At 35.8% G+C, this 22,984-nt stretch overlaps 1 protein-coding gene across 6 annotated transcripts in view; it reads left to right on the top strand.

Annotated features, from left to right (window-relative positions):
• SPATA6 (spermatogenesis associated 6) overlaps positions 1-22,984 on the top strand; it is a 138,350-nt gene that overhangs the window by 48,026 nt on the left and 67,340 nt on the right. For all 6 annotated transcript variants that reach the window (XM_059136284.1, XM_059136283.1, XM_059136286.1 and 3 more), the window contains 3 exons: positions 4,019-4,099; positions 8,788-9,081; positions 13,734-13,821. In XM_059136284.1, coding sequence (XP_058992267.1) covers positions 4,019-4,099; positions 8,788-9,081; positions 13,734-13,821 — 463 coding nt within the window. The remainder of the gene's footprint in view (positions 1-4,018; positions 4,100-8,787; positions 9,082-13,733; positions 13,822-22,984) is intronic.

Here is a 22,984-nt window from a genome sequence, read left to right as displayed (position 1 = left end):
TTAACTCTTAGCACAGTACTTTGCATGAAGTAGGTACTTAAATGCCACTTGATTGAATTGAATGAATGAATCACATCTTACAGACTTCATAGAGGAACTGACATTTGAGATGGAGTCTAATTAATTTTATGTGTCAACTTGGTTAGGTTATGGTGCCAAATGCTAGTCTAGATGTTACTGTGAAAGTATTGTATAGATGTAATTAATATTTACAAGCAGTTGACTTTAAGTATAGGAGATTACTATTGACAATGTAGGTGGATCTCACCCAATTAGTTGAGGCCTAAAGAGCAAAAACTGAGGTTTCCTGAACAATAAGGAATTCTGCCTCAAAACTGTTATGTAGAAATACTTCCTGAGGGGCACCTGGGTGGCTCAGTCGGTTGGGCATCAGCTTTTGGCTCAGGTCATGATCCCAGGGTCCTGGGATTGAGCCCTGTGTGGGGCTTCCTGCTCAGGAAGGAGTCTGCTTCTCCCTCTCCCTCTTCTTCTGTGCTTTCTTTCTCTGTCAAATAAATAAGTAAAATCTCAAAAACAAAAAGAAAGAAGTGGCAGGGGGTGGGAGGTTGGGGTACCAGGTGGTGGGTATTATAGAGGGCACGGATTGCATGGAGCACTGGGTGTGGTGAAAAAATAATGAATACTGCTTTTCTGAAAATAAATAAATTGAAAAAAAAACTATAAAAAAAAGAAATTAAAAAAATTAAAAAAAAAATACTTCCTGAGTTTATAGCCTGCTAGCTTGCTTACAAATTTCACACTCAAGACTGCAATAACAACTTTTGTCTGATTTGCCAGCTTGTGGATTGCCCTATGGATTTTGGGCTTGCCACTCTCAAAATCACATGAACCAATTCCTTAAAATGAATCAATCTCTTCCCCCCATATATATACTATATACTAATATAGTATATTACATGTTAGTTATATATATGTTCTGTTTTCCTGGAGAACCCCAACTGATACATACTAGTTTTGAAAGCTCAGTGAAAATAATAGCTAAAACACTGAGTATTTGCTATGTGACCAGTGATATGTATGGGGAAGGGTAAAGTGATAAGTTGTAATCCAGGCTATGGTAGTTATAAAGTATGTCCACACATGATTTGTTACTTCTCTCTTCCAAAGGCAGAGCTAGTTCTCCAGACTATACTTAGTAACTATAACAGATAAAACGTGGTGAAGTGACAGTATTAGACTGGAGACCAGGTCATTAAATGCACTGTGGCTTCCTCCTTGCTCTCACTCCTTTATCAGTCACTTTGGGCTAAGCCAACTGCCATGTGTGAAGACACTCAAACACCTCTATAGAGAGGACAGAAGCTGGAAAGGCTTTGCTAGAATGTCTGTGAAATCTTGAAAGGTCTTGAAGAAATTCAGATGTGTGTTTGCAGGAAAATAAGGTAAATGTTATTGGAAATTAGGGATAAAAGGGTTCCTTGTTATGTAATGACAGAAAGTTTAGCCACACAATCACCTGCAGTAATGTGGGAAGGAAAGAAATACGAAATGGATGGTGTGTCTAAGACTTTGAGATAGAGAGTTAGAGGGTCTGCTTGGTTTTCTCTTGCTGCTTTATAGCCAAATATAAAAGGACAGAGATAAGCAAAAGGAAAGGCTGTTCAGCAAAAATGAGTTGGAACTTACTGTTCCTAAAGATTCCCAGCCTTTCCTGATGGCAAATAATGCTAAAATTAATGAATGACTTCCGAAGAAAAATCATCCCAGGCACTTTTGGGAAATTGTGGTCTGACAGTGAAACCAAAGGCATAACTATAAAACCCTTCATTAAAATCTCAGAAAGATCCAAGATGTTATCTCAGAAAATAATTTAATCAAACATTGATTTTTTTTCAAAGATGCTTAAGGGCAGTCTCAGCAGAAGCCAAGTGTAGAGAGGGTGTAGCTCATGTCTAATGGAATAAACTTTAAGTAAGATTCATATGAGAACCAAAAATTTTTTTAAGAGCACTATATTGGTAGAAACACCACCAGCTTGGTCTGAAATGCAGAGAGATCTCACAAAACGAATAGGCCTTTGAACCCTCAAAATTCTGTTGACAGGACTCACACTCAGAACATTGTGCAGCTCCAAACATGGTCTACTTCTCCTTGAAAAGGAATAATAATGCAAAGATCAGGAGCAAGAGCCCAGAGGAGCCCAGAGGATAGTTATTTCTGGGCAGGAACAGGACCAAATTTCTAATCAAGGAACTTCTAACGTTCTCCTGGCTGTATTTTAGAATTTCTATGGGCCAGTGATTCCCATCTGATTCTTAATTTCTCCCTTTTGAACAAGAATATCTGGAGTAATTACCCTGCACTTGCCGCATGTGTGTGCTTTGGGTACATGTGGGGCAGATAATTTGTCTCTGTGGTTCATAAGTCTTCTAACTCTGAGGGAACTGTATTCGAGAAACTATCCTTAAAGAACCACATCGAAGGAAGCTGAATAAGGATTTGACTTAGATGCCAACATCCTGGATTTCAAGCTGAAGCTGTAAAAGGATGAGACATTTCTTCTTTTCTTTTCTTTTCTTTTCTTTGTAGAGCATGAGTTTGGTTGACACATGAAAGGAGTATAAGTAACATGTGGTCAGAGGGTGAACCATGGTGGTTTTAAAATATGTCCACAAAATTTTTGGTACTCCTGTGCTAAAAAGGAAATCTAACTCCTTTGTCCTTGAGTCTGGCCTATACTTCAGGACTCTAATAAATAGGATGTGATAGATGTGACAGTGTTAGATTTAGGAGACTAGGTCATAAAAACAGTTATGGCTTCCTCCTTGCTTTGCTTTGGGAGAACTAGCTGCCATGGCATGAGGTCACTTGAGAGGTTTGTGGGATAGAGGAGCTGAGTCCTCTTGCTAAAAGCTAGAAAAGAACTGAGGCCTCCAGCCAAGAGCTATCTGAAGAAGCCTTAGGAAGCAGATCTTCCTGCCCCAGGCAAACCTGCAGATGACAGCAACCAAAACAACATCTTGACTGTAATCTCATGAGAGATCTCAAGCCAGAACCACCCCATTCAGCCTCTGCCAGATTCCCGAACCATAAAAACCATCTGAGATAGTAAGTGTTTACTCTTGTTTTAAACTGCTAAGTAATATCCTGTTAGGCAACAGGATAAGTAGTAAGTGGGCATTATGGACTTCATTAGTAAAAGTTACATTTGCAGAATTACATTTAGTTAATTCTTAGGCAACATGTATTTACCTTTTCTATAATACGGTGGTTGGAACTCCCAAGTTAGTATGCTGGAGGCTGGGTCTGTAAAGGACAAATATCTGACTTCAGCTATGTTAGAATAAAGTAGCACTGGGCCTACACAGTATCTTTAATGCTTTGGTGAATATACAGCTGGTATGCTTCCAAATATCGAGGCAGGCGCTTCGTGACTCTTCCTTTGAATTTTACCATTTGTCTCCACTTATTTTAAAACAGTGTTCAAGCTGATGTTTGAAAGGTTGTGAGAAACAGAAGCCAGGTTCATTCATGGATCTGAGTGTAACCTATACATTATGGAAAAAAAATGTTGGAGGTATTGGTAGAGACTTCTTTCTCTTCTGTTTTCAGGAACTGCATATCTGGAAGCTGTAATTTTTTTTTAACATGAGGAGACTATCCAAAGTGTTTCTTCAGTATATAGTTAAGTTTGTCTTAATTTGTAAAAGTAAAAAGAACTCAAATCCACTAAGTGTTCTTATATATTTATGACTTTGATATTTTATCATAGTTTAAAATCTTAGAATAATTTGACAGGGAAGTTCTTGACAATGAAAAAATATAGTAATTTTTACATAAAGGTAATATAATCACTTCTATGGGAATCATCAGCAATGAAATGGTTTCTTGCCAAAATTTAGCATCACTGTATTGTCTTTATCTTTAATAAGGTCAAACTAACAAATGAAGCAGCTAAATCTTGACAGGTATCTGTTACTTCAGGTCATAATTTTATCACTAATAATTCTATTTTTTTTAAAATTGAAATATGTAATACTACCCTTTTTCCCCTCAGGGAATTGCTCCAAAGCTGGAATTTTCTACAACCTCAGTGATTACTGAATGTCTGATAAGTTCAAGGAAGTGCCGCACTCAGGTTGAACTCATTTATTTAAAGTATTTAATTGTTTAACTTATTTGTTCATATTTATGGGCATTGGGCAAGAATTATTCTTGTATTTTGGCTGTAACTCTTTTCACTTTGGGGGGTTATTCTTCAGTTTAAAGAAAACAACTATCAGGGCGCCTGGGTGGCTCGGTGGGTTAAGCCGCTGCCTTCGGCTCAGGTCATGATCTCAGGGTCCTGGGATCGAGTCCCGCATCGGGCTCTCTGCTCAGCGGGGAGCCTGCTTCCCTCTCTCTCTCTCTGCCTGCCTCTCTGCCTACTTGTGATTTCTCTCTTTCAAATAAATAAATAAAATCTTTAAAAAAAAAAAAAAAAAGAAAACTATCAGAGGCATTTAGCAATTTGGTTGCATCTTACATGGGCGAGGAGAGAATTTGGTATACATGATAGAAGGCGCCATGATGTTATTGCTATTATTTTGTAACTCTATTGGCCTTTTTTTTTTTTTTTTAACCAGCCTGCCAGAAAGGTGTTGAGATCAAAAAGTCCCATGGAGAACTAGATCGAGTTAAAGGTGGCTGCAGAAAGTTCAAAGGATACCTTTTAGCAAATGTGACCAGAGGTTCTCATGCAGGGATATTGGTGTTTAATGAGTATGGTTTCTTGAGTGTCTCTAATTCTTATATGACTCTTGCTCAATCTGATGGCCATACGGTGTAATCAGACCAAGGGAAGCTTGGACAGTCCAACCTAAGTACTTTCTCTGTTTGTATAAACTGCCTTTAGTAAACTGAGATATCTGGACCTAATATTTCATTCTTGTCTAACTTTTTCACTGAGTCACTAGGATCATCTTACAGCCTTGTCCATAGGTTAGCTAGTAATGTCTAGGCTTCACTCATATGCAGTTGCATTATGATTAGGTAACAATGACTAGGCTGTGATGAAGAGCCACTAACATATAAAGCCCAGAGGACCCAAACAAGACAGGACTGGACCTATGATGGAAAGAGTGCAGTATTAATTTACTGCATTCTCAGTTTCAGAGTACATTTGTTAAGGACAGTAACAGTGATGTAAGCTAAGAAAGGTAAAGCGCGATTATATAAAATTATCAAGGGGATCATTCTTATTTTGTTTAGCAAGATACATAGTGTGCCTGTTTGGCTATAGTTAATTATCTTTGAAATGCAAACTGAAATGCAGCTATTAGAGATCTAAATAACTATGCTTACCAAATGCAAAGATGTTACTGACCTGTTTTGAGTTATGCACTGTGTATATTTGTAAATTGTTAACAGTATTTTACCTGAACTCAGATAAAAATTTTTTCTTCTCCTTGGGGTATGTCCTTCTAGTGAGTGGATAGAAAAGTCTTTTTTTTTTTTTTTTGGTATGAACTATGGCATATGCACAGAAAAGGACATGCCAAGTGTACAGCTTGGTTGAAAGTCTTTTGTAAATGTAAAATTGTGCCCTCATCAGTAGTCTCATTAGGCTTAGGAACTAACATTTTCCTCTGTAAACTTTTGGGAAGACTCATTTCTTTATTTAACTTGCTATTTCAGTATTTGTCATTTGTTCTTTACTGAACAGATGTAAGAAATTAGGATAGGTCTTAGAATCAGTGTTTAAGGAAATATGCCTCAGAATCAGATGGATCTGGGTTCAATTTCCTCACAAGACTGCCGTAAAGATTAAAGTAGAGAATAGGTGATGTGTCTGGCACATAACATATAATTAATGAATTTGATGGCTGTTACTAAGATTTCTTTTAAAATGATAATTAGGAGATAAGACAATAGTTAAAATACAAGATAGAAAACATTATCTGGTAGGCACAACAAAGTATACACTTGCACATTAAAATTTTAAATGTTAACAGCCAGAATTTTGATCTTATTTGATCTTATTTAAGAATGTGATAAATCTGCTTTTTAAAAAGTGAGTATTAGTTACAATTAAAATTTTAGTGACTACAAAGCAGCATTTTCAGGTTCAAAAATAAGAATGAGACAAGCCATTTTGGTTTTTAGAAGAAGAATGAGTAAAAGAGGCTATAAAAATATTTAAGTTTACAAATACTTATAAACTTTATTCCTTTTGGCATATTATTTTCAACTGTCACCAGTTGAATGGATTGAAAAAATTATATTTTTGTGATTTTTCTGAAATTAAACTAGTTTTAATTAAACTAGTTTTCTACTTACTTTTTTTACCTACTAAAGGTAGAATTTAGTATTAATTAGTTCAATATCAATAGTAGTTGTATTAATTTGTATGCTGCATCAGGTAGTTTTTGCTGTGTAAAAAGTGACACTAACTTAGTGGCTTAAAACAAACCATTTTTCACAGTTCTGTGGATTGGTTGGGTGATTCTTTTTGGTCTGAACTGACGAGGCCAGGGCTGAATGATCTAGGATGGCTTCATTCATATCTAGTAGTTGGCTGAGTTTTTGGTCTGGGAGGGACATTACATTTCTCATAATTTGCTTGATTTTAGCTGGGATGGTGGCTACAAGACTTTCATCATCTAGTAGGCTAATTTTGACTCATTCATATGGAAGCAGGGAGGTTTTCAAAAAAAGGAGTAAAAGACAATAGCACTTTTCAAGTCTCTCTTTGTATCCCAAGCTATTATCCTGTTGGCCAAAGGGAGCCATCTTGTTACCAGCATATAACAGCCACTATTTTAAGTTTTCCTGTGCAGTAACAGGATACATTAAGGATCTGGTTGAATTAGATAGCATGTATCTGTACTACATATGCCACAGTTTAGAACTTCCTCTATAGTATTCAACATTCAAAAGTTGTAATGAAGGAAGAAGATGGGGTTAGTTATTTTAGGTTTTGTATAATCAGAGGCAGGTAAGGAGGAACTTCACAGCAGTGCTGAAGTGGGTGCTATTGGGTTTATCTGGGTCTGGAGGTAAGAGATACTAAAAATATATGAAGGTCTGGGGGAAAAGAGGTCAGCCGGTAGAAGATTCAGTGAGAATAAAAGGAGTAGAATGAGGAAAAGTAGTTTTGGTCAGTAAGGGATTTTCAAAGTTTCAAATGCAATGGATCTGTGTAATGATGAAATCTAAGATGATGTGGAAAAAAGCAATGAAAGCTGAGAAATAGAAGTCCAAGTCCAAGGTCTTGGAAAGATTCACTGCTTGAACATTTATTACACCTCAGAAGTCCTTGTGTGTGCTAACGTTCCTGCTTCTGTGCCTCAGTGTGATGTCATAGAGATAGATGAAGTGTGATAAGGTAGGAAATTCTGAATTACTTGTTGAAGTCATTGAGCAAGGTGGGAGAAGGACCGGGAGCATATCAACAGCTGTAGAGGAGAGATGAGGAAAAAATCTGATGCTGCAGGTTTGTATGAAATTCAAGGACTTATTTTCCAGTTAGGAAAATATATATTTTTCCTGTTTATCTTCTTTTTAAAAATATGTGACCCTCTTCCCTTCTATATCACATTTCTGTTTTAATATTTACTTAGAATAGATACCCTTAATGAGTAGGGAAGGAGGGGTTGAGAAAATAGAGAAGGAGGTAGGAGTGATGGGTTTTTTTAAATGATTAAATAAAGTTAAGAAGACAAAGTTTCTCACCTGTCCATTTTCTCTAATATTAGAAATATTATAATTCTAGATAATGAATCAAGAGGTCTTATATTATTTACTTGTAATCCAAATTTTAAGGCACCCATAAGGCAGAGACTAAATAAAATGTTATCCTAATAACACAAAAAAAAAATTTAGTAAGGTAACATTTACTTTTTAAAATTTTTTAGACTGCTAACCAGTTTTACTAGTAGAGTACTAGTCATTGAAGTTTAAATGTGTCTTTTACGTCTTTTTACTTTTATAAAAATATGGAACCAGAATTAAGATGATATGACTATTGGTCATTGAATTGTAAAGTTTTATTTTGGAAGAGATCTTAAAATTCTAATCACCTTATATAATCCAAATATATATTTCATGAAAATATGTATAAAGCTGTTTTTCAGATGTTCACATTGTATATATGTTTTTAATCATAGCAGTATAAATGAAACTAACTTTAATAGTTGTCTCCGGAAAGATTTCATAAGCAACAAATTAGTCATGTCTGTTTGTAACATTACTAAAGAGAGCCCTCTTGGGGCATCAGGTGGTTCAGTCAGTTAAGCCTCTGACTCTTGATTTCCTCTGGGATTATGATCTCAGGTGTGTGAGATTGAGCCCCACATTGATCTCCATGCTCAGCATGAAGTCTTCTTAAGATTCCATCCATTTCCCACTTCCCTTCCCCAACATTCACACACACACTCCTAAAACAAACAAACAAACCAAAAAAAAAAAAAAAAAAAAAAAAATCCTCTTAAATTATATAACCAATTACTTGGAAACTTAATTACAAATGATAAACCAGTGTTTTTGTTAATTTTTTAGTACACTGAAAACTAATTTTTCTGATCTTGTTTCTTAGGTTTTTCAAGTGGTTAAATATTATGCTTTTATTTTCATAAGTACTTGTTAGACTTAAGAATACCATGGACTTTATTAACTACTAGACAAAGAGTAACTTAGCATAGATAAGAAAGACTAATCTAGTTGGGTTTGATAGATTGTATGTGCCTTAAATTAATTTTGAAGTCTTTTTCTATGTGTAATTTATAGATATACAAATATCCCTACATATATCTTCTGCCCAAGTTAATTTTTATTTTTAATGTTTAGGATAAATTTATTTACCATACGGCTCCAGTTGAAAAATCACACGGCAGACTGCAGACCAGAACATCAAGATCACAAAAGAAAAAATCCAAGTCACCTGAGAGAAATAAATATTGCATAAATGCAAAAAACTACGAACAGCCTACCATTTCTTCAAAATCACACTCTCCATCTCCCTACACAAAAAGACGCATGTGTGAGCTATCTGAAGACACCAGGCGGCGGCTGGCCCATTTAAATCTGGGACCCTATGAATTCAAAAAAGAAACAGATAAACCTCCATTTGTGATTAGACATGTATGTGTTCTCTTAAACATTTCCATTTGAAACCAAGCTAATCTGTTCTTTCACTAAAATGTTATTCTGAAACTTATTTCAAAATCTGGCTTCTATTCAAAATTTTCTTTCCTGAACTGTTAGCCTAGCAATCTAAAACGTAAAATTAACTTAGAGTAAAAGAACATTCTTTTGTCAGTCTTTAAACCCGACAGAGATCAAGTTCCATTATGAATACCATGTTAACTCCTATAAGTATTCATTTCCTTTCTTCTTCTACACTGGACAGTGTAATAACTCTACAAATTGAACTTAGATGTAATTGACATTAGTACTAAAATGGCAGAGTAGGGTTTTAAAAGAGGACCAGCTTTTCTTTATGAAAAGGAAAACTCCCCTTTTCTAGCCTTTTTAAAAATTATAATGGAGAGTTAATTTTCTTTGATATTATGTCCCTTGGATAAACCTTATATAATGGATCTTTGAAGCAAATCATTATTTGATGAGGATGGGAAGGCCTTTGAACGTGAAGAGAATAACTTAGGGTAGCATAGTTCTAATCTTCCCAAACAGAAGACTGCTTTTGATATGGTTTAAGCTCAGAGCTTGTGTTCATGTCATAGTCAAGTAAACTTCGGGTAATCTTAAGGGTCTGTAATATTTCAGAATGTTTAATAGGGGACTTCCTTAGAATTCTCATAGTTTCTTGAATTTTTGTAAAGAATTTTTATCCTAAAAGCATTTCTTTAACAAAAGCTTGTAATAACAATAATGAATGTTAAGATTTAAGTGCCTACAGAAGTAAAACAACTTTTAGGGTTATCTATAAAGTTATTTCTGACTTTAATGTCTAATTCATTTTTTCTAAATTCTAATATGTAAATGTAAATGTAAAGATGCTTCTTGGGTAGTCTTAATGGGGTTTTGAAAATATATCATCAGAAAGTTCAGATTTTTTGTGTGTGATATATTTTTCTTAATTTTAGATGTAATTATATTAAACAACATTTCACTCCATTTTTACATTTGACTATAAATCCTTTATGCTTTTAACCTTAGTAACAGATAATTTTCATTGTAAAAAGAAAACTTATAGTGGGTACTTTTAAATGATAATATTCTATTGAGATTATTGTGATTATGTTTGTCCTTTTTCTATAGAATTGGTTTATAGGTGCTGACCACATTTTTTTGTTGTTGTTTGGATGTATCCAGATAAGATTTGCTTGTTCATGGCAGTTTCAGAAAAGCTTTCATTTTATGTCTGCTCATAGTTGTAAATTAAGTTGAAACGAAAGGATATATTAAATTCTAATCTGAAGGAATAGTAGCATTTTGATTAAAATGCTTAGTGCAAAATAACCAGTAATAGTGGGAGTTAGCCACAAAAAAAATTGTTGAGGGAAATAATTGCTCTTCCAATGCTCATTAAATTACTGTTTTTCACACCAGTGTTCAAAGTGGAATAATCCTAATATTGCTGAGTGTAGGCTTTAATGTTTTCGTTGAAGAGATTTCCTTCACAGCTTTCCAATGAACAGAAAAAAAATGCATGCTTCTATGGCTACAGTTAGAAAATTGCTTCCACTGGGGTGCCTGGGTGGCTCAGTCTGACTCTTGATTTCGGCTCAGGTAGTGATCTCAGGTTCATGAGATTGAGCCCCACATCAAGCTCTGGGCTTAGCGGGGAATCTGCTTGAGATTCTCTCCCTCTCCCTCTGCCCCTCCCCTTCTCTCTCTCTCTCTCCAATAAATAAATAAATCTTTACAAAAAAAGAAAGAAAGAAAGAAAGAAAGAAAGAAAGAAAGAAAGAAAGAAAGAAAGAAGAAAGAAAGAAAATTGCTTACATCGAAAATCCTGGAAACAGGATTTTTCCAATTGTATTTACATAGAGATATCTTTTCTTCCCCTGTAGCCATTCATGATTTCAAAAGCACTTAATAAATTGATAAACAGAATTTTAATTTCATGGGCTCTTGGGTGGCTCAGTTGATTAAGTGTCTGACTCTTGATTTTGACTCCGGTTGTGAGCTCAGGCTGGTGAGATGATCCCCACATCTCGCTCCGAGCTGGGCATGGAGTCTACTTAAGATTGTCTCTCTCCCTCTGCCCCTGCCTCCTCCTCTGTATGTGCCCTCTCTCTGTCTTTCTTTCTCCCTCCCTTCTCCCTCATCTCTCAAAAAATAATAATTTTACACATGCATATGTACAGAGTTAATACTTTTAGGAAAGACATTCTAGTTTTGCATACGTTGTGAGAAAAACAGTCTTAACCTAGTAAGGAACAGTTTCAAGAAATCAACTAGCATGCTTCCAAACAAACTGGCACAACAATCCCAGAAAAGTTAAGCAGAATTACTTACTTTTTCCTTGATACAGAATAGGATCTTTTTTTTTTTCTCTTTTCAGTAAAATATAACATGAAATGTACCACTTCAGCTATCTTAAAGTGTATAATTTCAGTGGCAGTAAGTACATGTTTTGTAACTGTTGCTGAAGTCTAGTTCCTTTTTCTATAATCCTAAACAGGAACCCTGTACTCATTAAGCATTTACTCACCATTTCTCCCTTTCTTCAGCCCCTGGCAACCATTAATCTGCTTCCCATATGGATTTTTCTATTCTGCTTTTTCATCTAAGTGGAATTATATAATATGTAGACTTTTCTATCTGGGATTTTTCATTTAGCACACTGTTTTCGAGTTTCATTCATTTTATAACCTGTATGAGTACTTGGTTCTTTTTATGGTTGAATAATATTTCATTGTATGGATATATACCACATTTTGTTTATTCATTCATCTGTTGGTGGACATTGGGCTGTTTTCATCTTTTGGTTATATGAATAGTGCTTCCATGAACATTTATACACAAGTTTCCACTTGAATACCTGTTTTCTTGCCTAATTTAATACCTAGGAGTGGAATTGCTGGGCCATGTGGTGTGTCTATGTTTAACTTGTTGAGGAATTGTCAAACTGTTTTCCACAGTGCCTGTCCTATTTTACCTTCTCTCCAGCCATGTAAGAGGGTTTCACTTTACCTGTAGTCTCACTAACACTTACTATTCTTTTTGTTTTCTTTTTATTATAGCCATCCTAGGGGGTGTGGATTGGTTTCTCATTGTGGATTTTTTTTTTCTCATGGTTTTGATTTGCATTTCCCTAATAAGTAATGATGTCAAACATCTTTTTATGTGCTGTTAGCCATTTGTATATTTTCTTTGGAGAAATGTCCATTCAAGTTCTTTGTCCTCTTTTAATTGTTCTTTTTTTTTTGTCTTTTGATATTTAGTTGCAAGTTTGCTTTAAATATTTAGGATTCTAAATCCTTATCAAGTATGATTTATAAATATTTTTTTCTCATTCTATGACTGATCTTTTCACTTTTCTTTTTTGAAAAATTTTTTAAAATTTTTAAAAATTGTGGTAAAATATACACAATATAAAATTTACCATTTTAGCCATTTTAGTGTATAGTTCAGTCGCAGTATGTACATTCACATCATAAAGTAGTATCTCTCACTACGATTTTGATTTGTACTTCCCTAATGATTAGTGATACTGAAAATTTTTCTTGTGCTTATTGGTCATTTGCATATCTTTTGGAGAAATATGTATTTAAGTTCTTTGCCTACTTTTGAGAAGTTTTTTTCAGAGTTGTAGAAGCTTCTTTATATATTCTGGATATTAATGCCTTATAGATAATTATTAGCAAATATATATTTTTATTAAATGGTTTGCTTTTCACTCTCTTAATAGTGTCCTTTAAGGGGTGGCTCAGTGGGTTAAGCCTCTGCCTTCAGCTCAGGTCATGATCTCAGGGTCCTGGGATCGAGTCCCACATCGGGCTCCCTGCCTGCTGACCTACCTACTTGGGATCTCTCCCTCTCTGTCAAATAAATAATATCTTTTAAAAAATAGTATCCTTGGGGTGCCTGGGCTGCTCAGTGGGCTAAGCCTCTGCCTTCGGCTCAGGTCATGATCTCAGGGTCCTGGGATCGAGCCACACATCTGGCTCTCTGCTCAGTAGGGAGCCTGCTTCCTCCTCTCTCTCTGCCTGCCTCTCTGTCTACTTGTGATCTCTCTCTCTCTGTGTCAAATAAATAAATAAAAATCTTTAAAAAAATAGTATTCTTTTATGGGTGAAGTTTTTAATGTTGATGAATAGAACTATCTTTTTTATACTTTATATCACTCTCTTTTCTTTTTCATTAGAAAATGTGCTTGACTACAATAATCTGTGAACTATAAAGCACTGAGCATGCTGGGCTCTGAACACAGCTGAGTAAAGACACTGTTTGAATTCAACATCTGTCTGAGTAGCAAATGGCTAAACTTGCTTTTTAAGTATGGCAAAATAGATTCCTCTTTTTGTAGTTTTATAATGGAAGGCCAAGTAGGCAATGGGATAATGGACATTTCAACTATAAATTTGTTAATTTTAAAATAGACTCAAATTTATAATTAAAAATTTCTGGAGTTTAATTTCAATTTTATTTAAACATGAACAGCAAAATAATCAACTAAGCTCTGGCTTTAGAACATGCCTGAATCACACAGGCATTATCCTGTTAACCTGATGGCCACAGTCTATGTGCTTGAGTTGATTTTCTGGTGCCGTGAGACTAAGAGCATTTAGGTTCTTTTTGACTTTCAGTCCTTCTTCTTCTAGGTCGACCCCCCAAGTCCCAGGGCTGATGCTTTATTTGGATCTTCTGGCAGAGACTGTGAAAGAGATGGATGGTCCAGGATGCACAACGGTAAGTTAAAGGTTGTCTCTCTTCATTGCTTTAGTTGCCTTGGCTACAGCCAAGCCTTTCACTTGCATCAATGAACAGAAATAGATTCTTTGCTGTGTTTGTGGATAATAAGGCATACTGCTACTTTTTACAACTTGTGGGACACCCAGATAGGTACTGTCTAAAAATAATAGAATTTCTGTGCTGCTATAAACTTAGCTCCCTCTTTGAGATTCAAATTACATAGTAGCATATTAAAGACTGATAACCTCTTAGTGAAGGAAAAGAAAGACTTTATTTTGCTTTGCTCAACAATTTCTAAGTTTATTTGACTATGGAACCATGTTCCTACCTTAACATATACTCCTTAGTTTGTGGAAAAGGCTTTGGGAAACACCATAGTAAAGAAGAGTTCAAGGTTATGGGTTTAGGAATACATTTACAGATATATTTAAGTACTTTGTCACTTTTAAATTGGCCATTTTTGAACAAATCATTTTAACAACTTTGATAGTCAGTATATTACAGAATGAAGATAACATGGTATATATGACCGTGTAAAATGCCTTAGCACACAGGCCTTAATATCCACTGTCATTATAATAATGCTTACATTTCTGAAAAGATAATGTCCTTTAAGTTTAGTTTATAGGAATCTTTTTTTATCATAGGCCCTGGTTCTAAGGGTTAGAGAAGTTATTTCTTAAATTCAATCTGAAGATGACTTTTATGAAGAAGATGAAATAGTATTATGTAATTAGGGATATTTGAGTGTTAATATCTAGAATCATTCGTTGGTCAGTTCAGCAAGCCTTCCTGAGCAGCCTTTAAATTAATTCACTACACATTGATAAGGGCATAGAAGGAAGAGAGACAGTGAAAAAAACATGATCATAAGATGTCGTGAGTGTCCATCTCTCTTCGTTTCTAAACTGTAGTGTAGAATCTTTTTTTTAAAATGGGGAAATGATATATTTTTCTCTGAGAACATCCAGAGTTTGTGCTCATTTATTTTCATGTTTTAGCATTAGCAGGAAGATAGATGTGGTAGTCAATAAGTCTTTAATAACCACCATAGAAGATTATATGAAATTAGGAACAGATGTTATACTGTTTCCCCTCTTGGAAGAAATGTATGGACATTGAACAAAAGGTTTAAGAACAAGAAAATAAAAAATAACTTCAATATAGATATTCCTTTGGAAGATGTTTTTGGAATGCACTGAAGCATCTGATTTTTCTTGATAATTATTAGGTACTTGCCAGTAGAACTGTTAGAGTTTCTAGTAACTTTTGATTGCCATAGTCAGCTACCTATGTAGAGGTACAACCAGAGAGGTTAATAGTGAGGTCAGCTTTTGTTTTTTAAACTTTTTATTTAGACATAATTTCAGATTTATAGAAAAGTTGAAACAGTGTAAAGAATCCCTATATACCTTTCAGAATCCACAAATACTATATTTGCTTTTCCCTCTTCCTCTCTGTCTCCTCCCCAGCACAACCCCGCCTCCATCTCTGTGTGTGTATATAAAGTTTTTTTTTTTTTTGGTTTGGTTTTTTTTTTTTTTTTTTTTAAAGATTTTATTTATTTATTTGACAGAAATCACAAGTAGATGGAGAGGCAGGCAGAGAGAGAGAGGGAGGAGGAAGCAGGCTCCCCGCTGAGCAGAGAGCCTGATGCGGGACTTGATCCCAGGACCCTGAGATCATGACCTGAGCCGAAGGCAGTGGCTTAACCCACTGAGCCACCCAGGCGCCCTGGTTTGGTTTTTTTTGACAAGGACATTGCTATGGACAGAATTGTGTCCTCCAAAATGTTTATGTTGAAGCTCTAACCTGCAATGTGGTAGTATTTGGAAACTGGGCCTTTGGAAGATAAATAGGTTTAGTTAAGATTCGGAAGGTAGAGCTTTCATGATAGCATCAGGGCCCTTATAAGAAGAAAAACCAGAGATCTTGCTTTCTCTCTCTGCTTCATGAGGACACAAGCAGAAGGTAGCCATCTTCAAGCCAGAACTAGAGCTATCCCCAGAACCTGACTGCACTGGCACCTGGATTTCAGACCTCTAACCTCCAGAACTGTTGTATAAGCCCCTCCCCAGTCTATATGTTATTTTGTTATGGCAGCATGAGGAGACTAATGCAGATATTATGTGATATAATCATGAAAATCAGATAATTGACAATGATATGATAATAATAACTAATCTATAAACTTAACTCAGATTTTGTGCCTTGTCCTCATAATATCTTCATAGCAAAAGAAATTCCACATTATGCATGGGCTTCAGTTAACATGTCTCTTTAGTTTAGGTTTTTTTTTTTTTCAGTAAACACATTTCAGCAGTTTAACTTTATAACAATTAACAATAAACGTGTTACATTTTTTCAGTCAATGCCAGCATTTGGGGATTTTTTTCTCTTTCATTTTCATTTGATTTGATTTCTTTTCTGTGTTCCAGAATTCATTGTTTATGTATCACACCCAGTGGTCCATGCAGTATATGCCCTCCATAATACCCACCACCTTACCCCCCTACCACCCACCTTCCCTCCAAACCCTCGGTTTGTTTCTCAGAGTCCACAGTCTCTCATGGTTCGTCTCCCCCTCCAATTTCCCCCAACTCACTTCTCCTCTCTATCTCCCAATGTCCTCCATGTTATTCCTTATGCTCCACAAGTAAGTGAAACCATATGACACTCTCTGCTTGACATATTTCACTCAGCATAATCTCTTCCAGTCCTGTACATGTTGATACAAAAGTTGGGTATTCATCCTTTCTGATGGAGGCATAATACTCCATTGTATACATGGACCATATCTTCTTTATCCTTTCATCTGTTGAAGGGAATCTTGGTTCTTTCCACAGTTTGGCGACTGTGGTCATTGCTTCTATGAACATTGGGGTACAGATGGTCCTTCTTTTCACTACATCTGTGTCTTTGGGGTAAATACCCAATAGTGCAATTGCAGGGTCATAGGATAGCTCTATTTTTAATTTCTTGAGGAATCTCCACACTGTTTTCCAAAGTGGCTGCCCCAACTTGCATTCCCACCAGCATTGTAGGAGGGTTCCCCTTTCTCCACATCCTCTCCAACACTTGTTGTTTACTCTCTTTTTAATTTTGACCATTCTGACTGGTGTAAGGTGGTATCTCAATGTTGTTTTGATTTAAATCTCCCTGATGGCTAGTGATGATGAACATTTTTTCATGTGTCTATTAGCCGGTTGTATGTCTTTTTGGAGAAGTGTCTGTTCATGTCTTCTGCCCATTTTTTGACATGATTATCTGCCTTGTGTGTGTGTTGAGTTTGAGCAGTTCATAGACCTTGGATGGCAGCCCTTTGTCTATAGTGTCATTTGTGAATCTCTTCTCCCATTCCCTGGGTTACCTCTTTGTTTCGTTGACTGTTTCCTTTGCTGTACAGAAGGTTTTGATCTCGATGAAGTCCCAAAAGTTCATTTTTACTTTTGTTTCCTTTGCCTTTGGAGACATATCTTGAAAGAAGTTGCTGTGGCTCTCAAGATTACTGCCTATGTTCTTCTCTAGGATTCTGATGGATTCCTGCCTCACATTGAAGTCTTTTATCCATTTCGAGTTTATCTTTGTGTATAGTGTAAGAGAATGGTCAAGTTTCATTCTTCTACACATTGCTGTCCAATTTTTCCAGCACCATTTATTGAAGAGACTATCCTTTTTCCACTGTATGTTTTTTCCTACTTTGTCAAAGATTATTTGGCCATAGAGTTGAGGGTCCATATTTGGTCTCTCTACTCTGTTTCACTGGTCTATGTGTCTGTTTCTATGCCAGTACTATGCTGTCTCGGTGATCACAGCTTCATAGTAAAGCTTGAGATCCGGCAATGTGATGTCCCCAGTTTTGTTTTTCTTTTCCAACATTTCCTTAGCAATTCAGGTTCTCTTCTGGTTCCATACCAATTTATGATTGTATTTTCCAGCTCTTTGAAAAATGCCAGTGGAATTTTGGTTCAGGATGGCATTAAAAGTATAGATTGCTTTAGGCAGTATAGACATATTTTTAAAATTTATTTATTTTTTATTTCTTTTCAGCATAACAGTATTCATTGTTTTTGCACCACAATGTGTATTCTTCTGATCCATGAGCATTGAATGGTCTTCCATCTTTTTGTGTTTTCTTCAATTTCTTTAATAAGTGTTCTGTAGTTCCTCAAGTTAAAGGTAAAGGATTCGTACTTGAGGAACTGCAGAACACTTTAGATTTCTTTAAAATGGATCAGTTCCCTAATCTATCTTTGTGTTTGACACTGATGATTTTGAAGAGCATAGGCCAGTTAATTCGGTTGAATGTCCCTCAATTTGGGTTTGCTTGATTTTCCCTCATGATTTAATTTAGATTATTCATTTCCCCCCAGAATACAACAGATGTGATGTGTTACTCTCAGTGCAACATGTCAGAAAGCATGTGATACTTCTTTGTTACTGGTGATACTCATTTGCTCTTTAATTAAGATGGGGTCTGCTAGGTTTCTGCATCATAAAGGTGCTATCTCTTCCCTTTGTAATTAATGGGGAGATATTTTAAGACTATTATATCCTGTCACCTCGACTTTGACTCCTTTAGCATACATTGATGATTCTTGCTTAAAACAATTTATTGCTGTAAAGTTTGCCAAATAGTGATTTTTAAAATTCCCTTATTCTTTGTACATTTATTACTTGCCCTTCTACTGTAAAGAGTTTTTCCATCTCATTTCTCTACTTTAATGTTCCTATCATTTGACTGCCTTTTTTGTCTAGCCATTGGGTGGTTGTGCTTTAGGGTCTCAACAGCTATTAAAATGCATATGGGAATTTCTTATGATAGAGTGAATTTTCATTAGTGACTTTAATGGAAATTCTTAAACCTTTTCTTGCCAAATTATCCTACCTAAAAATTAAATTTTTATAGGATACCATTTCACCACCATTGACTATTTTAGTCATCATAATAATCGCATGAGGATGAATTTAACTATATTTGATCAGGAAAAATGACAGAGGCCTAGACAGGTTAAGTGGCTTGTTGGAGAGTTCCAGAACAGTCCTGGTTGGTCTGGGGTCCAGGGTTTCTTGCCCCAACTTCCTTCCTCCCACCACTCTTCCCACTTACTCTATTTCCACTTACATGTATTTTTTTTTTTTTTAAGACAAGTTTTTCAAGCACGTTATCTTTATCTGGAATTTCCATAGTATATAATTCTAATTGTAATTTGTGCAGTCCTTTTGAAGAGATCCAGCATGTCTTGCGTTACAAGAATGTTTATAAGCTTTATCCGACCATTGATATTTTTGAGGAGGAAATTGAGGGCATCATCCTGGCCCCTTTTTTATTTGCTTAGAATATGAAAAGATGTTAGATTCTGTCTCCTCTTTGAAGGAATCTTCTCTTATTCTCTTCATTTTGAAGATTCTTTTATGAGTTTCATTTCCACCTAAGATTGTAATCTTTTTATGAGCTTCAACTAACCTCTTTGTTTGGTGGTTATTGTTTGTAAAGTAAAATAAATTGGAAATTATATTCTGAAAGCTAGTATGTCATTACTGGAATAGAGGATAATAAATGGTAACATTTTACTATTCTGAGTAAAATAGCAAATAGTCATTTTATATGTATACTTACTAGCAAGATATCTTGTTTCAGCTTTTATTTAAATGTGTGCCTCATCTCACAGAGCAGTGGGCAGCTAAACTATCATTTTAGGTATCCCTTTTTTAGTTTCTTCATTTTTTATTATTAATTAAACATTTTTATCAACTTTAGTAAGCTGTAATTTATATATCATAAAATTCACCTATTCTGAGTACACAACTGAATGATTTTAAATAAATTTGCACAGTTATAAAATCTCCACAATCCATTCTAAGAATATTTTTATCATCCAAAGGAATTTTCTCATACCCATTTGCAATAAATCTATATTCTCACCTTGAGTCCCTGGGTTGTTTCCACTTTTGGCCATTATGAATGGTGCTACTTTGAGCATTTTCATTGGAGTCTTTGCATAGATACATGTCTTTATTTATTTATTTTTTGATACCTGGGAATGGAATTACCAGTTCATATGATAAATCTGTATTTAACTTTTTAAAAAATTGCCAGTTGTTTTCCAACATGGCTCTGACATTTTACATTCCCACCAACAATGTATGATGGTCTAGTTTCTCCACATCTTTGACAACACTTGTTATTATTGCCTTTTTTTAACCATTCTAGTGGATAGGCAGTCCTGTCTCACTTTAATTTACATCTTTAATTTAATTTACATTTAATTAATTAAATTTACATTTAATTAATTAATGAATGAAATTACATTTTAATTTAATTTAATTTACATCTTTAATTTAAACTTTAATTTACATTTGACTAAGGGAATTGAATGTTTTTTCATGTGCTTATTAGACATTAGTTTATCTTTTCATGATCATAATTCTTCAGCCACTGATAAGTTTGCTGTTTGCTAAACTTCACACAAAAATGGGGAAAGTCTGAGTCTTTTGCTGATGAGATTTCAGAAAGCAATAGAAATAAGAAAGATGAAAACATCAGAGGTCAGAGTAACCAGTTTCTGGTGAAGGTATCAAAAGTGATCAAGAGACAGAAAACACATGTTATATGTCTTTCCTTTTTAGAAGGTGGGATCCCCTAAGAGATATTAAACCCTGGTTTTATTTCATAAAGCTGGGCATCTTAGTTTTGCTTCCAGTTACAGGGACTGGCATATAACAAATACATGGCTGTGTGCTCCACGAAGATTCACAGGAGAGCAGAGGCCAACCTTAGGATGTTATGTGGGCATTAAAATAGTAACAGGATAATTGCTGATAAAGGACTCCAGGGGGAATACTCTTTGAAGTTTTGTAGGTACACACATTCATCAGTAGGGATGTTTTGCAATAGTAGTAGCACTCACTACCAGAATGGGGTTCAATTCCTTGAAATCATGAAAAAAAAGAAGATAACAGTACCCTTCCAGGTGGAATACTGTAGAGGTTGCCAGAATATGAATTGATTCATAGGGAACACATATTGGCTGTAATCATCAGAATGGAGCTCAAGAATTATTTTGATAGAAAGGATGAGCTAATACAGGGATGCTAAGTTTTAGATTAAAGTTTCTTAAGCCGTTCTTGGTTAAAGTCAGGACTGGCCCTTTAGGACTGAGTCATATTTGAGCCTGGTGGGTGAGGGTCCACTGTGGAGAGAGGAAGGATGCAAAGGCTCTAAGTTATCAGAATACTCCCAGCAGAAATGGTGACCTTTGTACAAAGTGGATCTTTGTTTCTATATTAGATGGTTGCTATGGAAATATTTTTTTTTTTTTTTTTTTTTTAAAGATTTTATTTATTTAACAGAGAGAGATCACAAGTAGGCAGAGAGGCAGGCAGAGAGAGAGGAGGAAGCAGGCTCCCTGCCGAGCAAAGAGCCCGATGCGGGGCTATGGAAATATTTTGATGACTGATTAACACATTTGTTTGTTTGTTTGTTTTTACAAGATTTTATTTATTTATTTATTTAATTTTTTTTAAGATTTTATTTATTTATCAGAGAGAGAGAGGGTGAGAGCAAGCACAGGCAGACAGAATGGCAGGCAGAGGCAGAGGGAGAAGCAGGCTCCCTGCCGAGCAAGGAGCCCGATGCGGGACTCGATCCCAGGACGCTGGGATCATGACCTGAGCCGAAGGCAGCTGCTTAACCAACTGAGCCACCCAGGCGTCCCACAAGATTTTATTTATTTATTTGACACAGAGAGAGAGAGATCACAACTAGGCAGAAAGGCAGGCAGAGAGAGAGAAGGGGAAGCAGGCTCTCTGCCAAGCAGAGAGCCCGATGTGTGGGGCTCAATCCCAGGACCCTGGGATCATGACCTGAGCCAAAGGAAGAGGCTTTAACCCACTGAGCCACCCAGGCACCCCACCACATTTGTTTTTAACACATACAGTTAGTCACTACTTGATACCTGACTAATCTGATTATATATCACATCCATTTTGTTAACAAATCCAGAATGTGATGTCATTTTTGAGACTAAAGGCATTTTGATTCTCTTGTGTGAAATAATCAAAGACCTTAGTTCCATTACTTTTGGACAATAGAGGAGGTCAGCTTCCTGAAATGTAAAGCAGAAATACCTACTCATCTTATGTGTTCTACCAGTCTGCTCACGCTGCCACAGCAAAATACCATAGACAGGGGACTTAAACAGGGGATGTTTATTTTTCTCACAATTCTAGAGGCTAGGAAGCCCCAAATCGAGGTGCTAGCAAAGTAGGTTTCATTCTAAGATCTCCTCTCTTGAGTTGTAGAAAGCTGCCATCTCCCTGTATGCTCACATGACCTCATCTTTGTATACACAGCTTTAGAGAGAGAGGGAGAGTGTGTGAGCACATATTCATGTGCAAGCTGTCTGCTGTCTTTTCTTAGAAAGATGCTCTTTCCATCATGAGGGTCCTGCCTGCATGACCTCATCTAATCCTGATTACTACTCAAATGTCCCATCACTATGGGAGTTAGGACTTCAACATAGGAATTTTGGGAGGAGACCAACATTCAATTCATAACACCTATTCTATTTCATGAGGTTATTAGAGAACCAGGTAATAGCTAACATTTATTGAATGTGTTTTCTGCTGGCCTTGATTCTAAGTACTAATATTCATTGGTTACTTAACAATAATCAAGAATTTTATAGGCGCCTGGGTGGCTCAGTGGGTTAAAGCCTCTGCCTTCAGCTCAGGTCATGATCTCAGGGTCCTGGGATCAAGTCCCACATTGGGCTCTCTGCTCGGTGGGGAGCCTGCTTCCCTTTCTCTCTGCCTGCCTCTGACTATTTGTGATCTCTCTTTCTCTCTCTGTGTCAAATAAATAAATAAAATCTTTAAGAAAAAAAAAAAGAATTTTAGATACTATTATTTATCTCCATTTTACAGATCAAGAAACATGAGGTTTAAAGAAGTAAAGTCAAAGGTGATCAAGGTCACAAACACATATATACATGCACAGTCTGAATTAGCTCTAATTTTTCTTCATATTTCTCTCTTTTTTTTAAATTTATTTTTTATTTATTTTCAGCATAACAGTATTCATTATTTTTGCACCACACCCAGTGCTCCATGCAATCTGTGCCCTCTATAATACCCACTACCTCCCACCCCCCGCCAC

The sequence above is a fragment of the Mustela lutreola genome, chromosome 10 (genome assembly GCF_030435805.1).
Source record: "Mustela lutreola isolate mMusLut2 chromosome 10, mMusLut2.pri, whole genome shotgun sequence".
NCBI lineage: Eukaryota > Metazoa > Chordata > Mammalia > Carnivora > Mustelidae > Mustela > Mustela lutreola.
This window is presented reverse-complemented; position numbering and strand designations above follow the sequence as displayed.